Genomic DNA, 26,021 nt, shown 5'->3' on the forward strand with positions numbered 1-26,021 from the left:
CACTTCTTTATGGAGCAGGGAAACAGGTACAGAAGAGGAAAGGGGGGGTGGTGAGGACAAAGTTCTAACACTACTGTTCTGACTCTCCTGGTCTCAGATTTGGCAAAACTGAGGCTGTAGCCGGAGCCAGGGCAACCCACCTTGCACTGCTTTCTTTCTAGCCATCTCCCAAGTTCTTGATGCCTGGGAGAAAGACTCCTTCTTCACACCTAAAGAGGGTGGACTTGCCCCAGCAGGGAGCAAAGGAGCCGCTCCTCTCTCCTCCTCTTCCTTCCAGACAGTCCTGAACTGTTGAAAAACTAAAAGAATTTTGGGCATTTTTCCCTGGGAAAGGTACCAATACAGGAGATTTTCAAGTACCTTTGAGGAGGCCTATCCAGGGGAACCAGAACACGGTCCTGGCACCTAGGGTCACTTGGCCAGCAGATGGCTCAAAAGCCATAGTATCGACCAACCTTGACTACTGGCTTCCAATCCTGTACAAAAAAAGCCCAGCAGATTCCAAAATGTGGCTGGTTAGGCTTCCTTTTTATTTTTCTTTTCTTTTTAGCTTATATTTTGAATTTCTCTCTCTCTCTCTCTCTCTCTCTCTCTCTCTCTCTCTCTCTCTCTCTCTGTGTGTGTGTGTGTGTGTGTGTGTGTGTGTGTGTGTGTTCTGCATGTATCACAGCCTAGGTGTGGAGGTCAGAGGACACCTTAAGGAAGTTGGCTCTCTTCTTCCACCATATGGGTCCCTGGAACGGAACTTGAGCAGCAGATTCGGCAAGGGCAAGCAAGCGTCTTTTTTGTTTTTCATTTTGAGACAGACTCTCGCCCGGCCTAGGCCGGTCTCAACTTGGTATGTAGCAAACAATGTCCTTTGAACTCTGATTCTCTCGCTGGCCTCCACTTCCGAAGAGCTGAGATTGCAGGGACAACCTTGCCAATCAGTGGAATTCCTAAGGCATTGTTTATTTATTGGGGAAGAGGGCCGTGCATGCCATGGTCCCTGTGTGGAGGTCTGGTGACAACTTGCCAGATTCAGTTCTTTCCTTCCACTATGTGAGTCCTGGGGGTCAAACCTGGGTTGTCAGGTTTGGTAGGAAGGGTGCTCCTTCTCACTTAATCATTCCACCAACCCCAAATCCTTTTTTTTTGGGGGGGGGGGAGACTGTTTCATTTGGGGATAAGGGATGCTTTTGTACTTATATCTCCACATGGAAAGAAAACATCAGGGGATTTATCCCTCTCATGCCTAGAATAGAGTTGCAAGTTTAAATCACCGATAGGATCTCCAGGTTCCAGAGCCTTCAAGATTGTTTCCACTTCTACACACATACACACACACACACACACACACACACACACACACACACACACACACACACACCTCTGTCTGGTACCAGGCAGCAAAGAGTAGCTCAGTCAAACATAATTGAACATTGCAGGGAGTGCCTACAGGTTGGATAGGACGCCTTCAGATGTGCCAAAACTACTGGGTCAGGGCTGAGGTTAGTTGGGAGGTAAATGTACCCAGGGATGCCATTCCGCCTGTAGATAATGGCTCCCCTTATGGTCAGACACCGGTTTAGAACATCAGGAAAGGGGGAAAGGCCTGTCAGGTGTGTCTTCATGGGAGCTGTGGCCATATCCACTTTCCTCATCCGACTCACCTTGCTCAGATCACTTGAGCAAGGCTTCCTTCCAGAATCTGTGTCCATCTCCTGACCACACATTACAGAAATGTGAGGGGGAGGCCTGAGAAGGGAAAGGCTTTCCCAAGGGCCCACAGGAGCTGAGATTCGTCTTTCTTCACTCAGCCGTCCTTATGAAATCATTGGCTGGGTCTGATATTAGTTACGCAGGAATAGATGGGCATACAGAAGTTGGGGTGGGATCACCCACCTGTACCTGACCTTTTGGATGCCCACCTTCATAGATTTCAGATTTCTTCTGGGGGTGAGGGTGCTCTTCCTGCAAGTGCCCATGGTCACTGAGCCTCTCTTCACCCCTACCGCCCTACATAGAACCTGGGTCCTCTGCGCGAAAGCAAAAGCTCTTAGTCAAAGTCTCTCTCCATTCTTTTTTTTTTTTTTTTTTTTTTTTGGTTCTTTTTTTTTCGGAGCTGGGGACCGAACCCAGGGCCTTGCGCTTCCTAGGTAAGCGCTCTACCGCTGAGCTAAATCCCCAGCCCCGTCTCTCTCCATTCTTACAGGCCTTTTTTCTTTGTCAATCTTGGGGACCAGATGAGTGTCTCAAACTTACGGAAGCCATGGCTTAGAAATCTGCAGACACCACTGAGTCTAAAGCTTTGACTAAAAAGTTCTTCAGTTCTGGGGATTGTAACCCGGCATCCACACACGCCGGGTGAGTGCTCCAGCAATGAGTTGCATCCCTGACCCCTAAGGCCTTGAATTTACTGAGCCCTTTACCCTCTAATGGCAATCTTATACTTTTTTTCTTTTAAAAAAAAGATTTCTTTATTATACATAAGGACACTGTAGCTATCCTCAGACACACCAGAAGAGGGCATTGAATCCCATTACAGATGGTTGTGAGCCACCATGTGGTTGCTGGGATTTGAACTCAGGACCTCTGGGAGAGCAGTCAGTGCTCTTAATTGCTGAGTCATCTTTCCAGGCCAATCTTATACTTTTTAAATTAAAAATTTAAAAAGATTTATTTTATGTGTTTGCCTGAGTGTATACAGATGCCCTTGGAAGCCAGAAGAAGGTGTCAGATGCCTTGTGACCTTTCATGTGGATTCTGAGGGGTGAACCTTGGCCCTCAGCAAGAGCAGCAAATGCTGACCCGTCTTGTAGCCCCTTTATTAAATTTTATATACAATATATTCTGTTTATATTTCCCCTGCTCCCAAATCCTCCCAGGTCCTCCACACCTCTCTGCCCACTGAACTTTATGGTCTTTCTCTCTTTAAAAACAAAACAAGGGCTGGAGAGATGATGGCTCGGCGGTTAAGAGCTCTGACTGCTCTTCCAGAGGTCCTGGGTTCAGTTCCCAGCATCCACATGGTGGCTCACAACCATCTGTAATGGGATCTGATGCCCTTTTCTGGTGTGTCTGAGGATAGCGACAGGGTACTCATATTAAATAAATAAATAAATAAATAAATAAGAAAAATAAAATCAACCCGGGGTCTTTGCCTCCCTCTCCCAAGTGCTGGGATTATGGGTGTCTGCCACCACTCCAAACCTGAAGTATAAAACGTTTAGTGTTAAAACAATCGTGGGAAATTTGCATAACTGTAATTTAAAATGTGCAAGCTGTGAGACTCTTTGACAGCTCAGCTACTCAGAAGGCAGAAGCAGGAAAATTACCTGAGCCCAGGCCACACAGCAAGACTCCATATCTTAAGAAAGAAGGAAAAGGGGCTGGGGATTTAGCTCAGTGGTAGAGCGCTTGCCTAGGAAGCACAAGGCCCTGGGTTCGGTCCCCAGCTCCGGAAAAAAAAGAACAAAAAAAAAAAAAAAAAAAAGAGTCCGGGTTCTTAACCACTGAACCATGTTTCCAACTCTCATCTGCTCACTTTTCTAAATTCTATCTCAAATAGTGTTACTGTCCCCTCTCCATCTCTTCTTTGGACACCAGCCCAAATCTTAAGCATGTTTGCCCTGACCCCCTGGCTTTCTCAGTGTCTTCTCCGAAGGCTCCTCCCCTCCCCCGGCCCACACATACCTTCTACAGAGGCTTGCAGACCCTCACTCAAAAGGGATGGTTTTAGAACTAGCCTACCCTATTGCTCTCCCCTCCCCCACAGTGAGAAAGGAATTGATTAAAGAAAACTAGAAAAGAAGCGTTATAAGGATTTGGATGAGCATTTCTCTAAAGACAGACAGACACTGAGCACATGAAAAAAAAGCACGCTAAAAAGAATTAACCATTAGGAGAATGCAAATCAAAGCAACAATAAAATAATATTCCATCACCAATATTCCACTCAAGAAGCTAAGAGGTTCTTGAATTTGAGGTCAAAATAACCTTTTGAAACAGAGGTAGAGTTGCAAGATGGTCATTCGTTTTGAAACAAAGATAAGGTTGCCTTTTCCTGGGTCAGATTGTGCAGAGCCTTTTATAGTTGAGGTTACAGTCGATGGGGCACAGCCCAGTCCTTGAGAAACAGACGTTTAATCATAAGCAGGGATGAGCCTGATTTCCTTACTGTTGGATGGCTTTAAGCCTAAAATGGAGTCTGGTTCATCACGCAGTGGCTCCTCAGCCGTGGGGCGTCTGGAAGGACAAAAGCCATTCCCACTAACAGAAAGGGGAGGCCTATCTCCTCTTTCAAGCTGCTTCCTGGAACTGCTATACCCACAAACAGGAATTCTTGTCCCTCTGCACAGTGAGCTGCTGGAGCGAGGACGCTGATGTCAACTCTGTGAGGTGCTGGAGGGCCATGGATTAAGTTTTCAAAGTTTTATTCTTGATCTCATCCAAAAGACTCAGAATGGCTGATGGAGGGATGGCTGGTGGGTAAAGGTATTTGCTTTGTAAGCCTGATGCTCTGGGACCCACATGGAAGAGAGAGCAGTTAGGAACCAGGCGCTCCCCCAGCCACCTTTAGTGACAGTCAGCACTGGCACCTACATCACCACCGGCCGCCACATGCAACACATTTCCACTGTTACCAGAAGTTGTGCTCCCATTATAGAGCCCCTGCCATAAAGGCCTGTGCTCCCTTCTCTCTCTCTCTCTCTCTCTCTCTCTCTCTCTCTCTCTCTCTCTCCCAGTCTCCCTCCCCTCACTCTCCTCCTCTCCCCCTCCCTCTTCTGTCATGCCTGCTCCATAGACCACTCACAAATAAATCTCTTACAATAAGTCTTTTTTTTTTTTTTTCTTTTTTTCGGGGCTGGGGACTGAACCCAGGGCCTTGCGCTTGCTAGGCAAGCGCTCTACCACTGAGCTAAATCCCCAACCCCACAAATAAGTCTATTATGAGATCTGCTGCGTGGTGTGACTTTGTGGTGTTCTTTGGCCCCAATGTGCTAACATCTTCTTCCGTCACGAAACCCTAACAAGAGCCAGTTCCATGAAGTCGTCCTCTGATTTCCACACTCATGTCATGGCTATGGGTGCATGCACACATAATAAATAATAAAATTTAATAAATAAATTTTATTTTACTTATTTATCGAGACAGGGTCTCACTGTGTAGTCTTCCCCGGAACTCCTTATGTAGACCAGGCTGGTCTTGAACTCACAGAGACCCTCTGTAAATAAGCCCAGTGAGGTGCAAGTAGCCAGGCCCCACCCCAGACTTCCAGTCCTTGAGATGAAGCTCTACCCTACAGGGGGAAAAACCGCCCAAGACCAGCCCCAGAATCCCACCAATCTCTGAGCTTGTCCCAAGATCAAGTCACAAAATCCCACCAATCCCAGGCCACCCTGGAAAGCTCCCCCAACCCAAGAAACTCTATGCAAAGCCTGCCTTCTGCTCAGTTCTTTGCTGCTTCTCCCTTCCCCTGACCCCCAGCATGAAGCAGCCATTTTCTTGTGTCATTCCCAATAAATCTTGTGTGATGGTTTGTGCAATGTTTCTTGATTGGCTTCCTACAGCTAGGATCCCTTTTTCTCAGAGCTCTAATACTTATATCCTCCCGCCTCTGCCTACTAAGGCTGGAACTGAACGTGTGCACACCACACCACACCTTTACTTTTAAAGACTGAGTCTTACTGTGTAGCTCTGGCTGTCTTGAGACTCACTTTGAGAACCATTCTGGCCTTGAACTCACAGAGATCCATCTGGCTGTGTCTCCCAAGTGCTGGGTTTAAAGATGTCTGCCACCTTACCCAGTCCATATGCAAAACTGAAAGGCCAAGAAGTGATGGCATTCAGGGTTTTAAAAGTTCATGTATTTTAAACATGGAGTTAACACTGTGGGTATCCCTTTGAGTGTGGCTTCAAAATATCTCTCTGTGAACCTGGATGATGGACTCAGATGTGGAGTCCATGGGTTCTGGGCAGCTAAATTTGGGGTCAAAGCAGAAGACCCAGGCAGAGACAGAAGAGCTGTGAACTGGCAGGTCTGGAAGGGGTTACAGGGACACTGAGGCCCAGAGTGAATAGGTGTGCCCAACCTGCCCACAAGTCTCTTGCTCCTAGCTTAGGGCTCACTTTGATGTCCTGGTCTATTGCCCAAACCTTCTTACCTTTCGTGGCCAACAGTGTTTTGTAACATTGGCTAATATTTGATCTCTAGCCAAGTAAAGAAGGGGCCTTCTTTCTAAAGGCGCCAGTCCTTTATGTCATCAGAAGTTCTTTGGCAAGGCAGCCTCAATATCACCTAAATAAAAGGGGCCAAGAGTGGTAGTGTGTCAGAGACAATGGCAAGGTTGTGGAAGACCTTCATGTTGGTGGTGGCTTTGGCTGTGGTCGCCTGTGAGGCCCATCGCCGACTAAGATATGAGGATATTGTTAATCGGGCCATAGAGGCATACAACCGTGGGCAGCGAGGAAGACCCCTCTTCCGCCTGCTAAGTGCCACTCCACCTCCTGGTCAGGTGAGTATCTGCCATCCCTGGGAGACAGGGATGTAGGTTTCTCTTACTTAGGCCCTGGGGATGTAGCTCAGCTGGTAGAGTTTGCCTTGCATGCAAGAAAGCCTGAATTTGAACCCCGGCCAGCACTCAACAGATGGAGGCAGGAGGATGCAAAGTTCAGGGTTAGTCTCAACTATGTAATGGGTTCCAGGCCAGCCACTTCTATTCACAGGTAGGACAGGTCTGGATTCTCAGCCTGTCTCTTGGCATGAGACATGAAGGGAAGGGATTTTTGTTCCTATTTTACACAAGGAGATATTGAAGGGCAGTCACAAGTGTGTCACACAACCGTTTGTGGGAAAGATCACAACCTCTCCTGAGGATGGCTTTGAACTGCTGATTCTCCTGCCTCCACCTCCCAAGGGTTGAGATTGCAGCTGTGTGCCACCCTGCCTGACTGAACCCTTTATTTATATCAGTCACCCTAACTGGCCTGGAACTTGCTATATAGATCAGGCTGGCCTTGAACTGCCCCAGTCTCCTGAGTGATGAGATTCAGGTGTGTACCCCTACTGACTTTACCCTGTAGGTCTCTGTTGTGGCCATTTAATAAGTCCTGGACTTTTGTGGACAGACTTGGACTAGACTGATGCAGGCAGTGTCATGTAACCCTCTGTGCTTTTGTCCCTGATCTGTAGAAGAGAGATGGTCATGAGTTCTCTGTGCTTCTTTAGAACCCCACTTCCAATGTCCCACTCGAGTTCAGGATTAAAGAGACAGTGTGCATTTCCACCACGGAGAGACGGCTTGAAAACTGCGACTTCCGGGAGGGCGGGGTGAGTCTCCTTCTTCCAGCTCCACGACTGCCTCGTGGGGGAAGAGAGGTTCCTCCTTCACTTCCTTCTTCCACATCACCCGGCCACTTCACCAGCAGTTGCAATGTTGAAGCCTGTTTTCAAAATCAGATCTTTGGGCCCAGAGATGGTTTGGTGGGTTTGAAAGAACCAGGACCTGTGTGGTGGAGAGAGCTGACTTCCCCAATTGTTCTCTGACTTCTATAGACATTACTCTCACACTACCCAAGTAATTAAAGAAAAAAAAAAAAAAAAAAAAACAGACTTTCTTTTTTTTCCTTTTTCTTTTTCTTTTTTTTTTTTTTTTTTTCGGAGCTGGGGACCGAACCCAGGGCCTTGCGCTTCCTAGGCAAGCGCTCTACCACTGAGCTAAATCCCCAACCCCCAGACTTTCTTTAATACCCATTCTTACTATAAATTATTGCCATAATTTACAGCAGCATGGGGCTCAGTGGTGAAGCCTTATTTAGCACGTACAAAACCTTGGATTTGATTTTCCTGGTGCCATCAAAAAGAAAAAATCAAAATGACAAAATGTCCGTAATCTACCTAGAGTTGTTGCTGTTTAAAGACAGAACCAGAAAACGAACATTTTAAAAATGTTATTTTTGGGGTTGGGGATTTAGCTCAGTGGTAGAGCGCTTGCCTAGGAAGCGCAAGGCCCTGGGTTCAGTCCCCAGCTCCGAAAAAAAGAACCAAAAAAAAAAAAAATGTTCTTTTTACCATTCACATTTAAAGTAATGGTTAAATTTACTGACTCAGGACTCAGGACTCAGGAACAGGCACCAGTTGTTGGTGTGTCCTCACCCACAATCTTCAACAAACATGGTTCCTCTGGACATGGTAACTTATGGTCACCTCTCCTGTAATTGTTTATGTGCATGTCCTGTCCTTTATATTAGTGAGTGAACATCTGTACCTCCCGGCCACTCTTTTCTGGGTCTAGCTTGCATCTCTGGTTTGACAGTTCCTGCCTCTTTCCAGAAATGTGTTAGGGTGCCTCTAGCTCTTGTCCCATTTACCTGCAGGAGGAGAGAAACTGCACAGGTGAATTCTCCAGAAGGCAGTGGTCAACCTCCTTGACCTTGACCTGCGACAGGGATTGTCGTAGAGAGGTGAGCAGCTTTACTGCCCATGTCCACTTCGGGCCTCTCACCACAGAGGCCCCATCCTGAGGTGACCCATCCCCTCCTGCTGCGCTCTCTCCTGGGCTCTGGGAGAGACTGAGTTGCTGCAAACACAGGGTCTTCATCTGAAAAACAGACCCAGCCAAGCCTTTTCCAGCAAGTGCCTCAAAAAGTGTGGCATGTCCTATGTCAGTATGGCTTAGATCTTCCCACTGTTAGGAGAGGGAGAGCTTGGAAAAGCTCTAGAGGAGACTCTGGGGCTCCGGAACATCAAATTTCTGGCCTCAAGACAGCCTGTGCAAGCCCACCTCCCCTAATTCAGATCTGCTCAGGCCCTGTGGCCCCCCATGGATGGAGGCCAGGCCTCCATGTTTCATCATGCCCTTGTAGCTGATGCTTCTGTTGCTTCACCCTCTTCTTGAGGGGAAGACCACAGGCAGGTTGGGAAAGGACTCTCTCTTCTGTGAAGGTGGTAACTATCTGGCATCTTTCCTGCAGGTTTCCCAAGTGGCCACTTTTAGTGATAACAAGTCAGATGACTCCGAAAAGGACAAGTTAGAAGGTCTGCCCCCTCACGCCAAAAACATTTATGAAAACGCCAAGTACGATATCATCAGCAACATCCTGCATAACTTCTAAGGCTGGAAACAGGAGGGGGTGCTGCGTGCCTCTGTGACCTCCTCTTGACTTCCACTGCCTATCTCCCCCTGCTGCCTTCAGGGCCCGCCCCTGCTTCCAGCCCTTCCCCGGACGCCCCTCTCTAGAGTAGCTCTGGCTCCTAAAACAACCATACCTTTGTCCATTTGCTTCCTTCTATGGAACTTCCTGTCTTACCCTCTATCCAAAACTCTTATTGACTCCTCAAAGCCCAAGCTCAAAAGTCCCCTCCAGCAGGAAGCTTCCTCACTCTCCCAGAGTCAAAGTCCTTCCCATGGACTGTTCACTCATAATCCTCAAACTTACCTGCTGTGTCCCCAGCCAGATGACACTCTGTCCATTCACAGCTGGGCCTCCTGGCCAGTTGCAGGTGGCTGTGCTCCTGGCATCCTGGGAGGACAAAACCCTGTAGACTCCTGCTCTCTGCTTAGTCACTGAGATACCAGATGCCCCTTTACATACAGACCCCTTAAGGGATGTGGCAGGTGGGAGGGCGGGGTGTGGTCAGGTCACCTGGAGTGAGGCTTGTACGAGAACGTCAATAAAGTGCTTTTGAGAGTCATGAGGACGTGAATGAATGAAGCACAGGAGCTGGAATGGCTGAACTTGGAGTGAGGAGACGGATGTGCCAAGCTCTGGGTCGGGGCTGAGGAGATCCAGACTCTGTGAGGCCAGAGAAGTCATCATGAAGAAGTAAGGGGCTGGCCAGGTGGCTCAATGGGTAGGGGCACTTGCCACCAAACTGGATAGATAACCTGAGTTCAATCCCAGGACCTATATGATGGAAAGAGAAAACTACTGAAGGTCATTCTCTGACCTCTGCACATGTGCTGTGGCATGCATGTGCAATGCACATATGTGTTCATGCTCTCTTGTGTGCAAGTGAGCGCACACACACACACACGTTCACACAAAATAAAAATGTAAATTTTTTCCTAACTTTTAAAAGAGGGGAACTGGGTATGGAGACAGAGGACCCAGGAAGGCAGAGTAATCTGTCCCCGGTCTCTTTGGCTGCTTTTAGTTCCTTAGCACAAAGTTCACAGTCAAAACTTTAAACTTTCACTCAGCAGACACTTACCCTCAGCACTCTGGCCAATTATAAATGTCTGCATGAATACTGACCTCTGTCCATGGCTGGAAGCAACATTCATCTACGAGTACAAGCATATACATATTTAGAAGGTGGTTTGACAACATGCCTTGTAGAAAGACAGCAGTAGAAGGGCCTGTAAACAGTGAGCTACAGGCTTTCGGCCAGGTTTACAGTGTCCTACGGATCAGGCCTCAAACCCAGTCTAAAAGCAGCTGGCTGGCTACACACAGAACCTTTACACCACTACTTTACCAAGGCTCATGGCACTTGGTGGGTCAGTGTCACAGCACGTAGGGTTGGATGTAGGCATCCCACTCAAGTCTTTTCTCCACCAGTGGCCTGCCCAGCACCTTCTGGTACTGTGAGAGGAAGTTTTAGGTCAGTTAGAGCCTTATTTCTCTATGCCCTATAACAAAGTATATTATGTCTTCAGCAACAGGGACATTAGCCTGTGTTGTTTCTGGAGGTTTCTTGGGCCTCTCTGGCCAGTAACTTCTAGGGACTTGGTGCTGAGATTTTCATTAATAACTCTTGTCTTTCATGGGGATCATTATCCAGTCATTCAAGGGCATCTATGTTCAAACTACTATTTTTTTAATTATAACTCTAGATTAGTTTATAAAGTAGTGAGTTTCCAGCTGGGCAAAGGTGGTACATGCCTTTAATCCCTGCACTTGTGAGGCAGAGGCAGGCGGATCTCTGAGTTCAAGTCCAGCCTGGCCTATAGAGTAAGTTCCAGGACAGCCACAGCTATGAACAGAAACCAAAAACCAAACCAAACCAAATAAACAACAACAACCCCACCCCCAAATCAAACAAACAACCTCCCACCTCCACACATACACACAAAGCCCAGAGAGTTTCCATAGGGGTTTCCATACACTTTTCATATTGGTTAACCCTTCCCCACCTCCTCTTCACCCCATACCCCAATCCCAGTTTAAACCTTTAAATCCCACAATTCCCGAGCCCCACCACACCCCTTCATCATGTACTCTACTGTCCTTTTTTCTCTTTTTTAAAGTATTCTCTTGATTTTGGTGACAAATAAGCCTCAAGAAAATTGGTTCTCATAGTCTAACATCCTTGCCACCTAAATCCTGTCATCATGCTTGTAACACAAGGGCTGAGCCATCTCCCAGCCCAGGACTTGACCTTAAAACATTACATTTTTAATTTTAAAAATGTGTGTGTGTGTGTGTGTGTGTGTGTGTGTCCGTATTAGTGTGTATCATGTGTGCAATGCCCTTGGAGGCCAAAAGAGGGTGTTGGGCCCTCTGGTGCTCGAGTTACAGGCAGTTTTGAGATGGGTAATGTTGTCGATGAGAACCAACCTTGGGCTCTCTGGAAGAGCATGACGCTCCTTTAACTGCTGAGCCATCTCCCCTCTCTCCCTTCCTCTTTCTTTTTCTTTTCTTGAAATAGGGTCTCACTATGTAACTCTGGCTGTCCTGAAACAAGGCTGGCCTTGAACTCACAGAGACCAACTTGTTCTGCCTCCCAAGTGCCAGGATTAAAAGTGCGTGCCACCATGCCTGGCCTCACGCATAATCTTACATGCTTTTTTCCCAATGACTTCTCTGTGTGCCAAGGTTCCAGACACTAGCTGTACCTTTATGGATATGCTGGAGTGGACTGGAGGTGCTGGACAGTCAACATGGCAGCTGGCTATATCCCACTGGGGAACTAGATCTACAGTTTTGAGGTGGTTGAGGGACAACTTGAGTGCTGTGGCAGTCTGGATGGGACCAAATTCGCAGCAGCAACAGGAAATGCAGTCTCTGCGCATCTTCCACTGGCGTCTGTTTGTAGGAAGTGAACGCCCAGATGCTATTTTCCTGTTGCTGGTGCAACGCTATGACCAGGGCAAATTATAGAAAGAAGAGTTAATCTGGGCTTAACGGTTCCAGAGGGGTGAGAGTCCATCGTGCCAAGGCACTGTGGCACAGGGTGGCAGACATGGCAGCAGGGACAGTTGAGAGCTCACATCATGATCTGACCCAGAAGCCAGAGGCAAAACATTTGATACCTCGAAGCCTGCTGCCCCCAGTGGTGCACCTCCTCCAGCAGGGCCGCATCTCCCAATCCTTGCCAAGAACTCAAATGCCTGAGACTCACAGGGGATGTCTTATGCAAACCTCTCAAGGTTGCTTTTGCTAGAGGTTCATTTGGCTTTTCCCTTATTTTCATGGGAATTTTTGTAATTTGTTTAATATACTTTTAAACCAAATCAAATATTGGCGTGATTTACTTCCAATATTTAAAAATAAGTCAGGAGAGGGCTGACTCGATTTGTTAAGTGCTTGCTGTGTAAGCCTGAGGACCTGAATTTGATATCGGGCATCAGGGGGGGTAAAAAAACAACACAAAACAGTGGATGTGGTGGTGCGCGGCCGACAATCTCGGCACTCGATTGGATGAGCTTCAGGCTCAGTAAGGAGCCTGCTTCAAAATTAAAGGTGGAAAAGTGCTCAAGAAAGACACCTGCTGTCAAGCCCTGGCTTCTACACACATGCACAGGAATGAGCACGCATGCACACGCGCACACACACACACTCAGGAAAGTGCAAGAGTATTAGGAGTGTTCTCTTTATTTCTCTTTGGTTTCTTAACACGAAAGACATGCGTCCTATAAATAAAAAGTTTCCTGTGAAACAGCTGTGGGAGAAGAGGGTCAGGACCCCTCCTCAGTTCCATCAGAGGCTGGTCTTCAGCTCTCTTCTGCTTGTGATCTCTGGAGAAGCCCAGAGTGAGAAGAGATGAGGAAGGACAGTGGCCAGACCCCATGGTCCTGTGGTGGTGTGTCAGACCCACCTCCTGTTACATTCTTTCCAGTGTCCTTGGGTGATATCTGCTTTCCCATGATCCTACTGTTCTAACACTAGTGAGACAGATCAGCCACCTGCCCTCAGGCAAGGGAGTATAAAAATGTTCCTGCTTGCTCAAGTGTGCTCAGAGCTTAGATTAAAACACTGACCTGGTCGTTCTTGGAAACACTGTCTCGGTTTAGCCTCTATTCTAGGAGGTGGGAGTGGGTGCAGGAAGGCTAATCAGACAGCAGCAGGCCGGGAGGAGATGACGTATCATCTCTAGTGATGTAGTCTGCTAGCATCAGAAGGACCCAGGGGGCCCGTCTGGGAGCCCGCTGACTGGTTCTCAGCACCTTCACAGTCGAGGCTGGGCAGTACATTCACAGGACTTAAGAGGAACGTCATCCTAAAGGACCAAGAGGAAACCAAGACCCACAGTCCCCCAGAGTCTACCTCAGCAGGGAAACTGAGGGGCAGGAAGAAATGCTGGGGTTCCACTGGGAGCCTAGTTAAAATTTATCAGTTATCAGATTGTTCTGTCGTTTAAGATAAAAACATTTTCAAGTGCTTATAGCAGAGGCCCAGCTCTTGAGTCGCTGGACCAAAAGTCCTTCCTTGTGACTCTGTGGCAATTGCACACACTGGCAAACCTGATGGTCTGGGGCAAGGGATCCCAGCAGGCTTCACGCTGCACCTTTCTGAACCGTCCTCTAGGCCGATCCAGGTAGGCAGCAAAGGGCAAGAAACCAATCAGGTGGTCAGTGGGACCCTAAGACCCAGTTTGGGGCTAAAAACAATTATATTCTCTAGTCTCCGCTGGAAGAATTTTCGGAAAGCAGATTTTGGCAGCAGCAGTTGGAAGTCTGCCCCACTGCCCAGTGCACTGGTAACAAAAAGTCTGCTCTCTGGGTCCTTCTGTGCTGGGTTAAGGTCCCATCCAGAGGAAGGAGGAGCATTGAGTCTCTTCACGAGGTCATTTGCCAAGATTAGAGGAAGAAATAGAAAATCTCTTCCTTGCAGCAGCAAAAGACATTTTTTTAGTCTGTAGGCCTTTATATCATGACGCCAGCGTTCATTGCTTGAATATAAAGGCCCATCTTGCTGGTCAATCTGACAAGGGCTGGAGAGAAGGTGGACACCCAGGGTTGGCAAATGGATGGAAAATAGGGGAATGGCAGGGCAGACAAGTCACCTGACCAAGCTGGTCCATGGCTGGTGGGAGCAAGCCCCTGGTTAGGTCCTAGAGGTACAAATGGTCGATGTGCTCCAGAAGCATCACGATGAGGAAGTTATTCAAGGATGGTGACTGGTAAGTGTTAATCTGGGCAGACATGTTGTTTCCTGCTGGCCAAAGAGGGAAAGGATTATGTAGGAGTGGGGATCTGTAGGAGCGCTGGCTGGTGGTGGTAGGTGATCGTGGGGTGACAGCTGGGAGCCTGGGTAGAGAAGCATGGCAGTAATTTAACTGGCTCCCTAAGCCAATGATTTAAAAAGTCCTGTGATGGTGGGTGAGGAGACCAAACCCCATGAGCACCTTGCCACAGGTCAGTCAAGAGTGCCCTGATCTCAGACACACTGTGGGGCTCAGAGGGAATCCCAACTGCTTTAGGAGGACTCGGGACCCTGGGATCCGGATGTGGGAGTGGATACCACTGTTGTCGTGTTTGATGGTTTTCCATTTAAATGTGCGTTTGCTTTTAGTGTCTTTTATGTTTTCTTCCTGTGAAAAATGTTCACTTCAAGTCTTTTCCTTCCAGTCTCTCTTGAACATTTTCTGACATTTCCTCCAGTTCTCTCCAGCACCTCTACCCCTCCTGTTTCTACGGACAAGTGGAGAGAGACCTCACTGGATTCCCAAAACATCAGGCACGGGGAAGACTTCTGTTCTCCCTGCTTGCTGGAGACAGAGAGCGAGTCCTCTGTGTCCATGGCGGAAGGAAGGCCTGTGTGCACGCACGTAGCTCGCTGCTCTAGCTGCACCACCACAGGCAGTGAGAACACCAAGGTGTCCCTTCTCCCCAGCTCTACCCACTTCCCAAAAGGCTTGGACACTGTGGCTTCCCATGGCGAATTGGCCACAACAGGGCTACAGACAGGCAGGGAAGGAGAAACATCGGCTGGAAGACCTCCTGCACATGAGCACTCGCTGCCAGCTCGGTGGCCAGTGCTCGCTGGGCTTGGGCGCAGCCTGTGTACACGGATCAGCAAAGCACTTCCGTGTTACTGGCTGTGGGACCCAGAGGGACTCCTGTCCTGTGCTGTGCATCTTGACAACCTAAGGTCACAAGGGCAGCACAGTGAGAGAGGACTTAAGCACCTGGAAAAACTGTCCCTCTGGCAAGCTCACATTACACCCTGTCTTCTGGTCCACCACTGCCTATTCTGGGAGGACTTACCCCTGGAAGGAAGCGCCTAGACTTGTACCAGATCCCTAACCCACCATATCCCATCCTCTCTTTAGATGGTGAGAAGAGGGATGCAGCCCACGCCAACCCCTCCCTCATGGCATGCCATGGGGGCCATAAATGTCCAGCGGTCCGTCTCTGGGTCGTACATCTCCACCGAGCTTAGGTTTGACTGCCCATCATAACCTCCCACTGCGTAGAGGCGCCCGCAGCTGGCCACGAGGGAGACCCGACTCCGGCGTGTGTGCATGGGTACTATGAGGCACCACTGGTCTGCCACAGAGCTGTACATCTCAGCAATGCTGAGGAAACCAGAGCCATCGTAGCCCCCACAAACAAACATCTTGCTCCCCAGGGAGGCGGCACCATGTCGGCAGCGCTTGTTGAGCATGCTGGCTGCTGGGTGCCAGGTGGCCGTGTGGTGATTGTACTGTTCCACCTGCAGCAGGGAGAGAGGCGCAGGACAACACGGTCAGAGGGAGTTCAGTTAGCATGTACCTAGCCCCGCCGCCAGCTCTTTACAGATGTGTACCTGCTCTAACGCTAAGCTGATACCTTCTGGGCATATGCGGGGAAACAAAGGATTTTCTCAAGGAAGGGTTTCCAGATGATGGCAGAGCGGGAAGGAGAGTACTGCCTCAAGCCGCTGTCCCCAGCACTTTCTGCCTTGGTCCTGACTGACTCTGGAGTCCCTACTGTAAGACTGCTGAGCCCAGCAGAGTGTCCAGAAGAACAGTTTCTGGCATTTGCTCCTGGCGTATGACTGGGCTTACTCTGCAGAGGGCTTCCAAAGGCTTTTTCAGCACCCCATGGACAAGCATGTTCATGAATGGGGCAAATTCAGGATGACTGCACCATATACTTCCTTGTGTACGTGGGCTGTCTAGAAGTAAAGAGTTTTAATTTTCAAGATTTATCTACTTATGTATATGAGAGCTCTTTTTGCATGTACACCTGCATGACAGAAGAGAGCATCAGATCTCATCACAGATGGTTGTGAGCCACCATGTGGTTGAATTGAACTCAGGACCTCGGGAAGAGCAGTCAGTGCTCTTAACCACTGAGCCATCTCTCTAGCCCACTGTTTTTGTTTGTGTGGTGCTGTGAACTGAGCCCAGGTCTTGTGCATGCTAGACAAGAAATATATAGCTGGTCTATACCCCCATCCCAGGGCTGAATTTGAAAAAAAAAAAAAAGAAAAGAAAAAAAAAGAAAAGAAATTCAAGGATGGAGGCAGTCACCCAGGAGGGGCCAGACTCACACTGCTGAAGATCTGCAAGCCGTCGTGGCCTCCTGACACATATATCCTGCCCTCGAAGACTGTGACCCCAGCGGCACTCCGGTTTGAGCTCATCGGAGTCACCACTGTCCACCTGCAGAAACAGTGGAAAGAGCAGGGGCATGAGATTCGGTGTCCTGGCCTTCCGAGACAGCCTAGCCGGGAACAGGCGAACATTTCTGTCTTCCTATATCCTGATAGTTTCACATCTCACTTCTCCCGGCACCCGTGCAGATAACACTGCCTGCTGCTAGGCCTCTCCCCCGAAGTCTCAGGCCCACAGCCAGTCAGTATAGCACCTGAGATCAGCACCCTCAAACAAGACCTGCCGCACGCAGCCGCAACGGCTGTGCATTCCTTGGTCTTGTTAATGAGCCCTCCACCTACCTGGTTACCCCACTTATGAAGCTTCAGAGAGTGTCACAGGCTTCTCCCTCTCTCGGCATTCATGTGCCTGGCAAGAACGGGTTAGCTGACTTCCTAGTCTTGCTCCCACTCCTAACACCACTTGCCTGGCTCTGACCACTGCTCTGGCCTGCTTATACATGGCCTTCCTTTCAGGCCATCTTTGCCCCAATCCCACACAGCAAGGGGAGTCGAATTGCTTTTCCAGCAGCTGTACCATGTGGCTGAAGGGGTTCCTCACTGTCTTCTTCCGGGCAATGCACAAGTTCCTCAGTGTGGGTCTGTTTGTTTGATGTTGTACCTGGAGCCCTATGTGACCCTGTAGAGCCCTGGCTGTCTTAGAACTTCGTAGACTGGGCTGGCCTCGGACTCTCTACCTCCACCTCCCTAGTGCTGGGATTAACAGCATGTGCCACCATGCCCAATTCTGTGTTTGCTGAGGAAAGCTCTTATTCTGTAGCTCAGGCTGGCTCTGAACTGGAGGCAATCCTCCTGTTGTAGCTCTCAAGTGCTGAGATTACAGGTTGAGCAACCATGCCCAGCTCTTGCTGTGCTTCTTTACCCTGTGGATTTTATCCACTTTCTAGTTTCTTATTTGACCCCCCTTCTTGCCTGCTGTCTCCTTGTTTAGGATAAGGATTTACCACTGTTCAATTTTTTTAAAATAGATGTGTGAATACGAATGTGCTTGTGTGTGCAGGCACACACACATGTGTGAATGTGCACGCGGAGCCAGATACGTACTCTCCTCAGAACCATGTCCACCTCCTTTCTTTGAGATGGCATTTTAAAAAAAAAAATTTTTTTTTTTTTGGTTCTTTTTTTCGGAGTTGGGGACCGAACCCAGGGCCTTGCGCTTCCTAGGCAAGCGCTCTAACCACTGAGCTAAATCCCCAACCCTAAAAAAATTTAACTTATTTAAAGTATATGAGTACTCTGTCTTCAGACACACCAGAAGACAGAATCAGATCCCATTACAGATGCTTGTGAGCGACTATGTGGGTGCCTGGAATTGAACTCAGGACCTCTAGAGTGCTCTTAACCGCTGAGCCACCTCCCCAGCCCCGAGACACAGTATCTTACTGGCCTGGAGCTCATCTATTAAGCTAGACTGCCAGGCCAGCAAGCTCTGAGGGATCCCTGTCTCTACCTTCTCAGCCAGGATTGCAAAAATGAGCCGCCATGCCTGGCATTTTTGGACTCATTCTTGCAAATATTTTATAGATGTAAACCGTCCCCTCAGCCTCGCTGTCTGTCTTGTAAGTCCACCTTGCAGCCCTGCCCTACAGCGATGAATGTTCCCCACACTGTGCGCTAGGAGCTCCAGACACAGACCTCCAGGGAAAGACGATGACAGTGCACTCATGGCCTTACCAAACTGAGCACCAGGGGGGACCTTCCTACCTGATGACAACCAAAGGGAGCACCGGGGAGGACCAGCCTCCTTTCTATTTGGTAAGAGCCGCAGTCAGTTGGTTAGGCCACAGAACACTGGCTTTGAAACATGCTGATGAGTTCGTTCAACCCATCTGCTCACACTCTGTTCTCTAAGACGGGAGGATACAAACACTAGAATGAATAATTCAGCCAGCATTGCCAGTGTTTCTAGTGTTCCACAAAAGCAACCTACATGATTGGAATGGGTGTTACAGAAAACACAAGTTTAAACAGGATTCCTCACTGCCAGATTTTCGAGAACTTTTGCAATGTCACATGTGTGGCAGAAAGACAAGATTCTGAAGAAACAGATACCAACAGTGCCCAGGCTTATCTGAGCACACAGTCCATTCCGGGCCTCACTGGTGTGGAACAAGCTACCCAGACACTCCTTACCCTGTGCTTGCACTCCCAGTACAGCGGACTGAAGTAACTATGAGACACAGAGACAGAGACCGATGAATAAGTGTTTCTGAGTCTCAGCCTTTTGTTTATGTGAAATGGGTTCATGTGGCCTTGAACTCCTGAGCCTCCTGACCCCAATTCAAGTCCTGGATTACAGGCGTGAACCACCATGCCTGGCTTAAGCTCTTTGGAAATTTAACCAAGGAATTTCACTTAACCAAGGAATTTTAACAAATATTTTTGATTTTTGCTTTGTTTTTTTTTGAGACAAGGTCTCACTTTGTAACTCTGGCTGGCCTAGAATGCACTCTATAGGCCAGGCTGGTTTTGAACTCACAGAGATGCACTTGCCTCTGCCTTCAAGTGAAAGGCCCAAAGGCGTGCGACATCATGCCTTTAACCAAAGATTTAAAAGTCTATTATATGCAAGTATTGTTAAGTCACTTCCTACCTGGAAGAAGCTTTTTTTTTTTCTTCCCTTCCCCGCCCCACCCCCTGAAAGAAGCTTTAAGCGAGGTGCCATAGCATGTCTCTATGGCTGAGATGGCTTATGAGAGTCCTTGAGTGTGAGACCTCTTCTTCAACAAAACACGAAAAACTAAACAAAAGGTGATGGTGATGGCAGGGGTGAGGGTCGGGGGAGGGTTGGAAGCCTAGCAAGCACAAAGTTCTGGCAGTGGGGAAAGGTAAGCTGAGTATAATGGTTTATATCTGTAATTCCAGCACTCAAGAAGCTGAGGCAGGAGGATTTCTAAGACTAATGGGAAATAAGTCAGCCTTACTTGTCCGTCTCAGGTGAATAGGTCTCCACAGAGTTGAGGGAGGAGTTGCCGTCATAGCCTCCACACACGTAGATCTGTCCATCCAGCACGACTGTCCCCATGGCACTGAAACAGACAGAATGGTCATCCCAGCAGCCTCTCACACACACTAGGAAATTAATGTGTCAACTGTCTTTTTCTAGAATAGACCGGATCCCAGGGACACAAACGGGGAAGGGCAGAACATGAAGACCCGTTCAGCGGTTCCTCGATCCCCCATCTTAGGTCAGCAACAAAGTATCTCCCTCCAGGCATTCGGTCCTTGATCTGCCTGAAGGCTCACCTCCTACCCCACGGCACTAGTTTATGGAGCTGACGATGGCTCTGTGCCCCAATCCTCCTGCCTAGATTTCCCAACTGCTGAGACTACAGGTGTGCACCACCGTGACTAGCCTGATTTACCCCAAACTAGTTTTGGCTGGAGAAATGGCTCAGAGGTTAAGGGCACTGGCTGCTCTTCCAGAGAACGGAGTTCAATTTCCAGGACCCACACGGTGGCTCACAACCACTGTGACTAGTTCCAGGGAATCTGAAGTTCTCTTCTGACTTCCTCAAGTACCAGATAGGCAAGTGGTATAAAGACATACATAAAAGCAAAACACCCCCCAAATATAAATAACAAAAACAAATAAAAGATGATGTTGATGATATGACTATTTCTACATGTGTGTGTGTGTGCGTATGCACACGTGCATGTGCAGAGATCACAGGACAGCATTTGGGAGATGGAGCTCTCCTTCCGCTGTGGGTTCTTTGGACTGAACTCAGTTCGTCAGGGCTGCGTAGTAAGCCCTTCTGCCCACCTAGCAAACCCAGGCCTCAGCCTAATTTAACTGTGGGGTTAGTCTTACTGCTAACAAGTCCCACAGGCTTCAGGATTACTATCTTCTAGTCCCGAGGCCAAGAGTGGCTTCTTTATTAGGACATAGGTCTCATTTGTTCATTCGCTGGAGTTTCATCAGCCTTGTTGAAGGCATGATGTCCTAGACAATAGGTTAGGAGGGAAGAAGAGAGGCTCACTCAGCATGGTGGTGCAATCCCAGTACTAAGGAGGCAGAGGCAGGGAGAACTCAAGAGGGCAGCCTGGGCTACATAGCAAGAGCCTATTTCTTTTCTTTTCTTTTTTTTTTTTTTAATCAATTAAACAACAAAAATAACAAGTGAACAACCAAAGTTCCTGATCACAGGCACTTATGTGTCACCATGAGATGAGGTGCTACGACTCTTGTGGTCAACTCTTAACCAACAGGGACCTTTGGAGCACAGGAAAGGTCTCTATTGTGACTTCAGTAGTGACTCTTATGGTATCTTGTATGAAATAGGTCGCAGCTACATGTGCTGTGTGTTCTCTATGCAATTCCTTTGTAGTTTAAACTAGGTTTTTGTGACTCCCGGCCCTGTACAGCCCTTCCTTGGCTTTGGTGGGGGAGACTCCAGCTTCTCTTTGTTATACATTTACACATCACCCTTCAAGGAAGAATTGCTGTTAGCATGACTGGCTGGGCTCTCTTCTCAAGGCTCCTTGGAGAAGACAAGGTTGAGAGCTAAAGGACACGAGGCCCTGTTCCACACACAAGCTTCCCTAGAGTCCTGACTGCCCGGGTCTAGGTACCATAGGTAAGCTTCCAGCCTATGCAAACCTTGTGAGGCTTTAGGCAGCATCGCCAAGCCGCCTGACAAAGTGTTCTCACGTCTGATGCCAGAGACTAAAAGGGACACTGGGGTTGGATAGGAAAGAGAAATATACTGGACAACTGCCACTTTTCCAGTACACACAGCAGGTGAGACTACAGTGATCCACCCTCTGACCCTGCCCCAAGAGGAGTGGGCCTTGTTTTTTTTCTTTTCTTTTTTCGGAGCTGGGGACCGAACTCAGGGCCTTGCGCTTGCTAGGCAAGTGCTCTACCACTGAGCTAAATCCCCAACCCCGTGGGCCTTGTTTGAAGAAAGATCACTAAGAAAATGACGAAATTATTAGGCCTGGATTCCCTTCTAGACATGGATGTGAAACACACATGAAGTGGCTATATTTCCTTTTTCTTGGTAATAGGAGAATTGAACCTAGGGCCTCGCTCTTGCTAGAGCAAGCATCCTACCTCTGAGCTACAGCCTTAGTCCCAGACACGAGGCAGTTAAGTCGGGAGTTGAGTAATGGCATGGGAGTGAATCAAGAGGTGCTCCCTAACCATAAAGAACAGAGGTAAAGAGAACGCTAGGGAAGGGAGCGCCGGCCAGCGGGCTGGAACAATCCTGCAAGAACCCGGAAGAAGGTGGCTCGAAAGACAGAGACAAGACAGAAAGCAAAGCGAGCAGAAAGGAAGCAGTCACTGGCAGGATGGAGAGCTACGTGGACGTCAGAACAGAAGTGACTAGGCACATTTTTAGGGAACCTGTAATTTAAAAGGGACAAATGGAACTAGGTGCATGTTGCTAATGCCCTGGTATTATGAAGCAGAGGAGTGCCCAGAGAACTCTCCTCCCATTCAAATTAACACCAAAGCCGCTGACATCAAAGCAAGAATGTCTCCTAGAGCACACACTCGGAGAGCCAACCGGCTGCTATCAGAGTAAAGGAGCCACCTGAGGTTGGAATATGGGAAAGGGGTCCCTTGTTCATAAAAAGCTGCAAAATGTCCAAAGGCAGAGGGGGGACACAGAAAGGTGGGGAGGGAAAGAGGAGAGAACTCTGAGAACATCCTTGGAAGAAGCACATCCTGTGCACACATTGTTTCTTCCAAAAGTAATGTGCACAGCCCTCTGTGCCTCTGTGACTCTCTCTCCTTTCTGCTGAGCAGATGCTTCCTGCTCGCGGCCTCAGGCTGAATGTGGAATGTATGCATCACCTTTATGCAGCAAAGCCCTCCACACTAACTACTGCCTCACCATGCAAGCCATCTCTTGACACCCCCCCCCAAGTCATGTGATCTCCCAAGTAGAGAACCAGAAGTATGGCAAGGAGGATGGGCCTGTGAGGCAAAAGTTAGATCACAGAATTATATAGAAAACCATTAAAAAGCAACTGACTGGCAGGTTTCAAAGTATCCTTTAAAAACAACACATTATTCTCCTTACAAGTCATAGAGGCTCTGTTCTGGTTAAATGTACAGGAACCTTGGGCTTCTTTCCTTCTCAGTCCCTGTGAGGAGAGCCAGAGGAGTAATTTGTGACTGCTCATCTGCTGTGGCTGACAGGGTCCAAGGACCTGAATGACACCCTTTACATCACGTGGGGCTCCTACCACTGCAGTGCATGCCTGACTTAAGGAAGGACACTGCCCATCATCTCTGGACTAAGAAGGTTACACATGGGCACTACCATGGTGTCCTCCAGCTATACTTCTCATCCTGGAAATGTGAGCAAGCAAGCGGTGGGAGACACGGACAGCTAGACCATGTTCGATGATGTACAGGTTCAGTCTACCTTGTGAATACACATGTGCTCGAGTCTGGAGAGAGTGTGTGACACTGCCTTGCTCATGCCCTTCCGGGGCAGTGAGAGTGTATGTATAGCAAGAGGAAGAAAGCAGGAAAAAAACCACCTTGGGTTTCCTCCATTACTAATGAGGTTAAAACTCCTCATCCTTCAGGCTTCAGCTGTGATCCCACCTCTTCCCCGAGATCCTCCAGGTCCTCTGGCCCAGCCTCCCGCCCTCCTGGAGTCTTCCATGGTACACACTTTCAGTCCTGAGCTGGTACTGACGTGGCACGTCCATGTCTTGGCTCCCCAAGCTCTTCAAAGGGCAAGGCAGGTATCTTACGCTTAAGCAGATGGGGGCTTGCTCCCAGGAGGCGCTGGCAGTGGCTGGCCTGGCAGTAGGATTTCCCCGGGCTGAGACTTGAATTTTACTTTATTATGTGCCCTACACGGGGCTCCCCAGATGCTCAGTGTGTGCTCAGCCTGCACTTGGCTTCCAGAATACCTTCGCTTGCTATTCATGCTCCCCACTCGGGTCCATGTGTCCGTCTCAGGATTGTAGGCCTCCACGGTGCTCAGCCGCAACTGACCGTCATATCCCCCGATAGCATAGAGAAGCCCGTTCACCACAGCCACGCCCACACGGCTTCGGGCTGTTGTCATGGGGTGGCACTTTTCCCAGCGATTGGCGATAGGGTCGAACACTTCCACCACATTCAGGGAATCACCTGCATAAAAATTTGCTACTCAAATTAAAACAAATGAGACCACTTGTTTAGATCACAGCTACTGGGTATTGACTATACGGAACATTTGACTTGATTCTATTAGGTCTTCCCATGAATTACTCAGAGAAGTGGCCCACTAAAAACTCTAGCTATGATAAAGACTTTAGACTCATGGGAAGCACTTGCTCTTTAGTGAGAGTAGTTTTCAGTTATAATCAGGTAAGCCTCTTGCTTGAAGTCAACAATAAGGGCAAATGCATGGAATGTTTGCCCAATGCAGAAAGCATGCCAGAGGGAAGCTCATGGGTCCCAATGCTGCTACTTCATCTCATGACCACACAGGCTGCTCTGTGTCCTCGGCCAGATTTGAATGTGAAGCTAACAGAACTGCCACGAGGATTAAATGACATAATGAATGCAGCACCCAGCGTGGTTCTAGAAAATACTTACAACTCAATAAGCAGCAGTCACAGTGACTTCTCAGATCATGATTAGCAACTCAAACAATTCTCTTCCCTGTGGATTGGGTGCACCAAGCACTTGTTACATCCTGTGTTTGTTACTGAAGACTTATCTTTTCTAGGTCATGCTGTTAGCAAGCAGAAGGTTGCTGGCTCCCTTTCCTAACCTTAACTGAAAACAGAACTGTCAACTTCCCACTGACCTCCAGGAGGCGTCCTAGAAATGTGACTGTATATAGTACAAGAGCTGTATATAGCACCATAGGTAATGGTGGGTTTGCACTGTTCTGTTTTGGAAGCAGAGTCTCAATAACTGTAGCCCAGGCTGGCCTCAAACTCTAGACCCTCCTGTCTCAGCCTCTGAAGTTCCAGGATTATGGTGTGTAATGGAGCTGCTGATAACAGGTGGGCGTAAGACCTGTGGGGGTTTCACAGGAGGCAGTGGGAAGAATTAGAAAGAATTACTGACCTGGGGTACCAGCAGCCTGGGGTACCAGCAGCCTGGGGTACTGGGCTATCTCAGTCTGATCTGTATGCAAATGTGAACAGCCTAATTATAGAACTGGATAGATCCCTTCCTGTGCTGATCCAGAGCTGAGTAAATGCTGCAGATAACCAGCACGAGGGAGGGAGGGATGCCACTTTAAGAATCAGGGTGAGCCCCAGTCCTTGCTCCCTGGCCCTCCTCATCTGCAAGTTTCAGCTGTGGTGACTTACATGATTCTGAGGCAGGATCCCACTGTCCAGTCTGCCTGGCCTTGGGATCCTTCCAAGTACTGGGATTACAGGTGTGTGTGTGCCCGGCTTCTCTCTCTTCCTCTCTTCTTCTCCTTACCACCCTCTCTGTTGTTGTTGAGATGGGCAGTAATCCTCCTGCCTCAGTTGCAAGTACTAAGATACAAGCATGTGCTACTACATTGGTCAGCCTTTTCTTTCTTTCTTGAGACAGTCTTCTGTGTAACTCAGAGTGGCCTCAACCTCCCAATCCTCTTATTTTCATGACCCAAGTGCTGGGATTCCAGGCATGTGTCAGCATCCCTGGACTGTCGAGCTTAATTCCTTAGGGCACCTGTAGCACTAACACCCATTCAATATTATGAATACATAGTAAGCCCTACTTTAGGGCTACCCTCCAATACCTCAAGATAAGGACAGGAGACAGAACAGCATAAGAGGAGGAATCAGAACAACCAGGCTAGCTTGACTGTGCTTCTTCATTCACAGAGTTTCAAGAAGGGCTCTGCAAAAGGGAGTTGCAAGATACCTGCTGAGTTGAGGCCCCCCACAGCGTAGATGAGCCCAGCGATGGATGTGCAGCATCGAGGCCGAGTCCTGAAAGCTGGCAGGTGGGGCCGGCGCTCTGGCATCAGGTGATAGTCCTTTGCTTCATCCACCAGGTCCCTGGAACAAGGTATAATATGCTAGAGAGGAGACACTCCCACCTTGGTCCCCATTTACACTTAGGAGCCTGCCTCCTCCATAGCTCAGTGTAGGGAATCTAGGAAAAGTCTTCTGGAAAATTTGGTCTACCAGTCAGTCAGTCAGTCAGTCTGTCTGTCTGTCTGTCCCTCTCTCTCTCTTTGTGTCTGTGTCTCAGTCTCTCTGTCTCTCTCTGCCTGTCTGTCTCTCTCTCTGTGTCTGTGTC

The 26,021-nt window shown here is 48.6% G+C and overlaps 2 protein-coding genes across 8 annotated transcripts in view; one reads left to right on the forward strand and one right to left on the reverse strand.

The window, feature by feature from the left end:
• Nucleotides 1-6,308: 6,308 nt before the first annotated feature.
• Nucleotides 6,309-9,676, forward strand: Ngp (neutrophilic granule protein). Its single transcript, NM_001106862.1, has 4 exons — nucleotides 6,309-6,498; nucleotides 7,212-7,313; nucleotides 8,360-8,446; nucleotides 8,957-9,676. Exons 1-4 carry the CDS (start codon nucleotides 6,322-6,324, stop codon nucleotides 9,095-9,097), a joined length of 507 nt encoding a protein of 168 aa, NP_001100332.1. The 5' UTR covers nucleotides 6,309-6,321; the 3' UTR covers nucleotides 9,098-9,676.
• A 3,108-nt stretch (nucleotides 9,677-12,784) lies between these two features.
• Klhl18 (kelch-like family member 18) overlaps nucleotides 12,785-26,021 on the reverse strand; it is a 58,770-nt gene continuing 45,533 nt past the window's right edge. For 2 of the 7 annotated variants that reach the window (XM_063265631.1, XM_006244007.4), the window contains 5 exons: nucleotides 25,641-25,777; nucleotides 23,693-23,930; nucleotides 19,735-19,839; nucleotides 16,688-16,799; nucleotides 12,787-15,865 (listed from right to left, as the gene is read on the reverse strand). In XM_063265631.1, the coding sequence (XP_063121701.1) occupies nucleotides 15,479-15,865; nucleotides 16,688-16,799; nucleotides 19,735-19,839; nucleotides 23,693-23,930; nucleotides 25,641-25,777 (979 nt within the window). In that variant the 3' untranslated portion in view covers nucleotides 12,787-15,478. The other 5 variants (NM_001399324.1, NM_001399325.1, XR_005488466.2 and 2 more) reach the window with 5 other exon arrangements.

This window comes from Rattus norvegicus, chromosome 8 (genome assembly GCF_036323735.1).
Source record: "Rattus norvegicus strain BN/NHsdMcwi chromosome 8, GRCr8, whole genome shotgun sequence".
NCBI lineage: Eukaryota > Metazoa > Chordata > Mammalia > Rodentia > Muridae > Rattus > Rattus norvegicus.

Bases quoted from the DNA above. Each gene is read 5' to 3' on its own strand.
- Ngp (NM_001106862.1), top strand. From the start codon at position 6,322: ATGGCAAGGTTGTGGAAGACCTTCATGTTGGTGGTGGCTTTGGCTGTG. The intron at 7,314-8,359 runs GTGAGTCTCCTT...ATTTACCTGCAG, and splicing joins GCGACTTCCGGGAGGGCGGG to GAGGAGAGAAACTGCACAGG. The intron at 8,447-8,956 runs GTGAGCAGCTTT...TCTTTCCTGCAG, and splicing joins ACAGGGATTGTCGTAGAGAG to GTTTCCCAAGTGGCCACTTT.